Source organism: Lepidochelys kempii, chromosome 13 (assembly GCF_965140285.1).
Source record: "Lepidochelys kempii isolate rLepKem1 chromosome 13, rLepKem1.hap1, whole genome shotgun sequence".
Classification (NCBI taxonomy): domain Eukaryota; kingdom Metazoa; phylum Chordata; order Testudines; family Cheloniidae; genus Lepidochelys; species Lepidochelys kempii.
This window is the reverse complement of record NC_136392.1, coordinates 5,062,444-5,070,156: the sequence shown is the minus strand read 5'-3', so window position 1 is coordinate 5,070,156 and position 7,713 is coordinate 5,062,444. Positions and strand designations below refer to the sequence as shown.

Below are 7,713 nucleotides of genomic sequence, written 5' to 3'. Positions count from 1 at the left end.
TGAAACCTCCGTTGTTTCTGTCTCGAGATTGAAGGGTAAATTGGACAATTAAAAAAAAAAAAAAAAGCCTTTTGTTTTGTTTAGGGTTAAATGCAGATTGGCTTTTTTCAAATCACTTCCAGACACACACAAACCGTGGCATGCAATACCCCACCGCTGCGAGCTCTTGCTCAATACAGGGCCCGGAGTCCGCCGAACGCTCAGTGTCGGATTTCAGGCCGGGGTCTGGGGGAGAGTTTGCAGGCAGAAGGGGGTTTGGACGCCGCTAGAAGCGGGGAGAACCTTCGCATGTGACCCGGAGCGCTGGGCCGGACGGCAGGGAGCACTGGAGGCCGGTATCTCCAACCCGATCTCTTCGCTCCGTCCCGTCCGTCTCCCCCCCCCCCCCCCCCGGCCTGGACACTTCAGTGAAACACACACTTTGTGTAGCGCCCCGCGGCACGGCGGGCCTGTCACTGCGCCGGCCCGCGGAGCGTTTTCTGCCCCGCTGGCGGCAAAGGGACCGCGGCGTTTCCAGCGCGGCGCCCCGCGGGCCGCTCCGCGGGCCCCCGAGGCTCGGCGAGCGGCGCTCCTCCGCAGGACTCTGCCCGCGGAGCCAGACGTGGCTGGGGCGCTGGGGGCGGACCCCAGGCGGCAAAGCAAGGAGCATCGCAACTCCTCGCCCCAATGGCCCTGCAAAGGGAAGCCGCCTCCCTGGCCCCCTTGCTTTGCCGGGGAGGGGGTTTCTGTCGCGCCGCGGATTTAAGCGACCCCCCCCCCCCCACTCGAGCTTGCCCACAAAAAACCAACCGCCAAGTCCAAGCTCCTTGGCCGGAAGGGAACCGGCCAACCAAGGTTTCAAACGGGCCCCCCCAGCCCACCCCCTTCCCGAGGCAGCCCGGGGACGCCTCCTCCCCCTCCCTTCCCCGTTGCTGATTGGCCCAAGCTGGCTATATTTGACCCCTTCCCGCTTCGCGGCGTCCCAAAAGTTTTTTGGGAGGGGAACGCGACTTTCCCTGGCTTCCCCCCCGACGCGGACCGCTGAGCCGCTGCCGACCGCAGGCGCCGCGCCGGGCCAGGTTTCTCCTCTTTGCCCCGCACTGCTCGGTTCCGATCCAAAGGGCCGCCCAGCTGGAATGAATAGATCTGAGCCTAGTTACTGCCGAGAGGAGATATCTCAACCCAGGGGCGGCCGTTCATGGGGACCCACTGCGGCCCCCGCCGCTGAGCCCGGGCTCGCCTACCCGCAGACCCCGGGGGCAGACTCCGCGTCCAGCCGGACCCCCAGCCCTGACCCCGGCTTTGGATTTCGCCCAGGCGCGGCGGGGGGAGATCCAGGAGCGCTCGGGTCAGCTCCCAGCCGCTCGCCGAGCCCGGATCCCGGGTATGGATACAGTCCGACCTCGGGCAGAGCCGAGGGGAAGCCGGGGGAGGATTCCAGGATCCGCCGCCCCATGAACGCCTTCATGGTCTGGGCGAAGGACGAGCGGAAGCGGCTGGCGCAGCAGAACCCCGACCTGCACAACGCGGTGCTGAGCAAGATGTTGGGTAAGCGGCGAGGCGAGCCGCTGCAGCGCCCCGGGGCGGGCTGCCCCCTCTGGGACCCGGGGCAGGCTGCTCCCTCCGGGACAGAGACAGGCTGCCGACTGCCCCCACTGGGACCCGGGATAGGGGCAGGCTGTCCCCACTGGGACCTGGGACCCAGGGTGGGCTGCACCCGCTGGGACCTGGGATAGGGACAGAGGGCACCCACTGGCATAGAAACAGGCGCCCCTCACTGGATCTGGGCCAGGGTCAGGCTGAAGCCCAGACGGGAGCTTGGGTAAGGACATGGCTGCAGGGCTTAGGTCCGGGCTGCAGGTCCCTTGGTGGCTGGGTTAGGAAGCTAGCTGGAACGGCTGCTGTTGCTAGCTCTCCAGTACAGTGGCCCCTCCGCCTCCTCTCTTGCCTTGCAAAGGACATTTGCTTATTCTCTTTCCTATCCGGTCAGGGTTTATTTTCCTTTCTGGGGGGTGGTGTTCAGTGTCCCATTGCAGGGGGGAACCGCATGCCTGTGCCCAGAAAGCGTTGGACTTCTCAGCAGAAGGTGGGCTCCGAGCAGAGCTTTGCAATCATCTCTCTCCGGGGCTGAAGAGTTAAATCCCTATTTTTCTTTTGGGGGAGGGGAGCTTGGTATCACTTTTCAGCCTTCTCCCCAGAAGGGGGTTAAACCAGAGGTTTGTCTGTTGCCGGTTTTTTAACCGCATTCTGGATGTGACCTCCTCTCCCCCCGCCCCGGTCCCCCAAAGCACTGTCCTCTCTTGTATCTGCATGCGTTGCTTCTTTGCAAAGGTCTGTGCGTTCTGGAGGAAGGGTGCAGGGCTGAGCCCTTTTAACGGGGTGTGCTTTCCCCTTCCAGGCCAGTCATGGAAAGCCCTGAGTGCCAGTGACAAGCGCCCCTTCGTGGAGGAAGCAGAGAGGCTGCGAATTCAGCATCTGCAGGACCATCCCAACTACAAGTACCGCCCAAGGAGGAAGAAGCAAGCCAAGAAAATCAAGAGGATGGAACCCAATATCCTTCTCCACAACCTTTCCCAGCCGTGCAGCGACAGCTTCAGCATGAATCATCATAGTGGCAGCCAGCCTGGCCACCACCAGCCTCCCCCACTTAACCACTTCAGAGAACTCCACTCCATGGGGTCGGATATTGAAAACTATGGCTTGCCAACTCCCGAGATGTCTCCTTTGGATGTCTTGGAACAGACCGAGCCAGCGTTTTTCCCTCCTCACATGCAGGATGACTGCAGCATGATGCCCTTTAGAGGCTATCATCCCCATCACCAGATGGAGTTTCCCCAAGAGAAGCCCATGGGGCGGGACATGGCACTGCCCTATGCTCAGACCCCATCACATTTGGCTGATGCTATGAGGACTCCCCATCCATCTAGCATGTTCTACAACCAAATGTGCTCTGGACCGCAGAATGTCCTTTCTGCCCACCTGGGCCAGCTCTCACCCCCTCCTGAAGCCCATCATGTTGACAGTGTAGATCACTTAAATCAAACTGAGCTTTGGACAGATGTTGACCGCAATGAGTTTGACCAGTATTTGAACATGAGCAGGACTCGTCCTGAAACCTCAGGACTCCCTTACCATGTCTCCCTGTCCAAAGTGACTCCAAGAAGCATCTCCTGTGAGGAGAGCAGTTTGATATCTGCATTGTCTGATGCCAGCAGTGCGGTCTACTATAGCTCCTGCATCACAGGCTAGGTCTGCCCCACCTTGTACAATGCGCTCACCCTGGAGAACGTATGACCCTTCAGTGCAGAGTCTCCTTTAAAAAAGAAAAACCGTCTTCCTTTAACCATTGAGCTCCATAATATTTAGAATATCTCATTAAATGCATCGCTTTTTTTAAAAACATGCTGAAATCACTGATATACTGTATAACTATATAACACAAATAGATGCATTTGCCAACGCAGAAGGTTAACATAGACAAGAGGTCAGCCTACAGCACTCCATCTCTTAACTCTGTGCTGACTGGAAAGTATGGCAAAGCTTCTTACACATTGTTTTCAGCCGGGCATAGCTGTAACTTCTAAGATCAGGCTGTTCTACCATGTCTTTAGACAAACTACAGTGATTCGTGTCTAAAACAACTGCCAATGGGACCTGCTCAAATTGACCGTGCAAGTGTTTAACTGAAGGGCAAACTACATAGCATGGGAAACCGTGGGGATCTTTTGAACTGGTTGTTTTAAGACTGGGTGCCTATTAGAGGTGGGTTTTAGCACAGTTTTCACTGTATTCTCAGCAATATATTTTAACTGGGCAACGAGGCTATATTTTTACTAAGCATTTTTATATATAAAATTATATTTAATGTGTTTGGGTTTTTTATCAAACTTTTTTTAAAATAAATCCAAGGATATCCATGAGCTCTACAGCATTTATGTAGCAAGGCTGGATTTTAAAAGAAGAAATATTTGGAGAAAAGGGAATTATGATATCAATATTGTTGAACAATTGACTAGAATTCTGTACACTCCTTACCCCTCTCCTCCCTCTGCCCCCAAAATAGAACTGCATACATTTTCATTGTCTAGGTCTGTCTGGAGAGCAAACTGTCCTCTGGTTTGCATACTGGTTCATTATTAAAACATCTTCATATAGTTATTCCCATCTTGTGTACTTGTCGTGTGAACACATATTTTCCGCAAATGCATGTTGTCGCAACCATTTCCAGATTATTGGATCACTTGATTAATGTCCTGACAGCCTAGCAATTGTATTAATTTCAATAGTATCGCCCGCCAGCACTAGGAAGCCTTGTAAACACTCTCCAAAGATATATGAAAGGCGGCTAGTGCTCAGAGAATGTCAGCAGACACAGTCCTCATGGCTGTCTCACCCTCTCTTAAATTTCTCATTTTGTAAGTGTGAAAGATATGTTCTATGGGGAAAGCATCTGTTCTCAGATAAATGACATTTAATAAAACATGTGATATCCTTCTCTTGACATTTGTGTGCCTCTGTGTGGTTATTATTTTGCTAGCATGGCTGTATGCTATCATATACAGCCTGATCCCTACAAGCTTTTCGCCTACCCTCATTCGAGTCAAAAAGTGCAAGGATGGGGCCCATAAAAGTTGCAAACGGGAACGTCTTCTAGCCCGGCCAGTGCAGGCTTGCTCCCTGTAACACATTTTCTAATGCTTTGTTCAGTCTAGTTATAAAACATTTCCAGCAACAGAGCTTCCACCATGATCCTTTGCACCCATTAGAACTTCCTTGCAGATATTCAGCTTACATGGTCTTTTTCATGGTTTCAACCCATTGTTATACTCATTTGGGTCCCCCAAAGCAAATCTTATCCCTCTTTCCTATTTTATGCCTCTCATTTTAATTAGTTCTATTTATTTCTGGTAAATGCAGCACTTGCACCAGAATATTTACAAAGGAAAATACCAATCTGTTGCATAAATTGCTTGCGGCATCCGTTCATTGAACGCTGGTGATTTAAACCAGATTGATTTAGCCCAAAAAAGACTACTAAAAAATGAATAGACAAAAGGTTTTTGTTGTTGGCAGGGATTTGCCGTTTAGGGGAGAGGGATATTTAACAAATGACATGAATTTTCAAGCTTCTCCTAAATCAGACCCACGTTAGTGTTAACAGGACTAAGTCCTGCCCCATTTTTTATGTGAAGTGCCAATAAATGAACGGAGTGTTTGTTCCCATTAAATTACAGAAAGGAACTCCATTGTGTTTCCATATACAGTATGTAAAAAGGGGGTGGGGGGGAATACATGGAAAAATGACATCATAGGCTAAACGGGAGAGCTGGCTTATGGCCACCAGTGGGTGTGTCCAGCATGTGCCAGGATCACCGGCTGAAACAAACAAACAAAGAAATGGGAAGCATCCTGTGTGCCTGGACAAACGACTGCGAAAGGAAACAGCCTTATATAGGCTGAATCCCATTCTAGTCCCCAGAAACAGCCTGGAAGGAAAGAGACCAGGGGAAAAAGAAAGCAAGCTCTGACTGATTGTCCAGTTCTGAGCTTCCAAGTACCTTGCATATTACCATGTGATCACTTCCTGTGATTAAAAAAAGAAAAGCACACTCAGCCCCTCTCCCATCTGCCCTGGAGCTGACAGAGGAAAGGTAATGGGTAGATTAGATCACAGAGGAAATGCTAGTCATTTTCTACCACTAGAATTTCCTTCTTTCCCCCCACTGTTAGACTTGCAAGCTATGCTAATTCTGCCATCCCAGAGGATGGCTAGATGATTCTTTGCCTCTTATACTACAGTTATTTGGGTCCTCCCCCCTGCATTTTCATTGTTAATTGAATGCTGCTCATGATGCTAGGAAGGCAGATTAACATCGTCAAAAGTGTCCAAGTGACGTGGGCAGTTCTGAAAATTTCACCAAATCCTATCTGCAGAAAAGGCCCAGTATGGGTAGAAGATGCCCTGCCGCTGTGCCCTAATCGAGCTGGAGGGGACATTTCTAGAGGTCAGATAGCACTTCAGTGTCCATGGCCCAGTCAAACCTTGGCTTCTCTACAGAGGTTGCTAACTATCCATAGCTGGAGTTGAGTAGATGACCAGTTTTGTATCCCATCCCCAGTCCCCCGAGCCTTGCAGTCATTCACCAAAAGGAATCAAACAGCAAAATACAGGTTTCTATCCATGTCTTGTATGAGGATGAGGTTCTTTTAATCACTTTGCTGTTGTTTAAGATGTAGCTGCTAAACAGCTGCAAAAATACATGGAGCGAGCGGCTCTTCGTCAGCTGATGGATGCATCTAGCCGAGCGGAGAGAGACTATACTGGCCAGATGTTTGAAGTGTTCTTCATTCTAGCCATTGTTTACAATGGGAGAGAGTCCCTGACGGCTTCATGGCTCCAGATCGTGTTCTTTTTAGATGGACAAAACTCTGCGCCTGACACACACACACACAAATCTCACTTAACCAATGTCTTGATAATGCACTAAATCAAGCCCCCAGGTTTGAATTGCCCCAGACCTTGGAAGAGTTCAGATCTGGATCCAAAGGTTGAAGCTTGGGCCCATCTCTAATTCTGTTCCTCTGCAGGGCTCACTGAACAGGAGGTTGGTAGCCAAAGGAAGCAGAGAAGCGGCGTGTGAGGCAACTGCAAACAGAGATTTGTGCGTGTCGCTCCTTTGGAAAAGTCAGAAACAGTCTGAACCTCATTCCCACTTCTCCTGTTCCTACAGCCCAGGGCTTTTTAATTCCTTGGCAATGGCTCACCACTGAAGTTAATGGCTTGATGGGGACCTGCTCTTGGTTAAATATTTCTGCAGCCGAGCACTTGGAATCATACTGTGCATTTCTGCGTTTTAATGGCCATTTGAGACTTAAGGTGTTTAAAACTCTATTGCACCACTGCAAAACAACACTGACTGATGCAGTCCCTGGGAGCTCCATGCGCTTCAGCACAAAGGTACTTGCAACAAAACAATCCCCACCCCAGCCACGCACCATCTCTCAGACATGCTGGGCCAGATCTGCAGCTGGTGTCAATCTGCACAGCTCCATGGACTTCAGTGGCGGTCTGGCAATCGACTGCAGCTGAAGACCTGCCTTTCTGTATTAGTAGTAAGTACTGACAATAGCCCCTAGTAGGGGGGTGCTCATTGCTGATAAATCCTGACTGCTGGATTCTACCCTGATCCAAGAGTTCAGTGTTAGTTTTCTTTAATAACACTTGCTACACCCCGGTACCTGTCCGTTCTGCTATTAAGGCCTTTCTTTGACCCCCGACTCTCAAGTCTTGACAAAGTCACTGAGCACTCTAAAGCATTTTGTAAACATCATTATAGATCATTACTTCTGCATGGCCAGTATTCCCCATCCCACGCACAGTGGCATTCTTCCCTCATGATGGGCGTACAGCTCTGGGAAGGCAGGGGAATGTGGCTTTTGTAAGGATGCAAAGTTTCCATCAGGTGGCTCATTCTGTATCCATAGGGGTGTCTTCTCCCTAGCCACTCACCAAAAGGTGTAGCTCAAATCACCACTGCAGGGAAAGAAGCTGGAGTGATTTACGGTTAGTTAGTCCATCCCGTCCCAGGAGCCCCATCTACAGCATTAGCAGGTCTCCTTGCAGGATCATCTTCCTACTGAATCATCTCAGCTGCACCGTTCTCTTACCCATACCCCTAGTGAGGGAGTTCTCCTGGATACACACCCAATGAAAGGTTGAGTCCCCAGGCAGCA

General features: G+C 50.9%; 1 protein-coding gene across 1 annotated transcript; it reads left to right on the top strand.

Moving 5' to 3' along the window:
- Positions 1–931: 931 nt before the first annotated feature.
- Positions 932–4,474, top strand: SOX18 (SRY-box transcription factor 18). The gene is made up of 2 exons (XM_073308985.2): positions 932–1,527; positions 2,378–4,474. The coding sequence occupies exons 1-2, from the start codon at positions 1,116–1,118 to the stop codon at positions 3,226–3,228; spliced, it is 1,263 nt and encodes a 420-aa protein (XP_073165086.1). The 5' UTR covers positions 932–1,115; the 3' UTR covers positions 3,229–4,474.
- Positions 4,475–7,713: the final 3,239 nt, after the last annotated feature.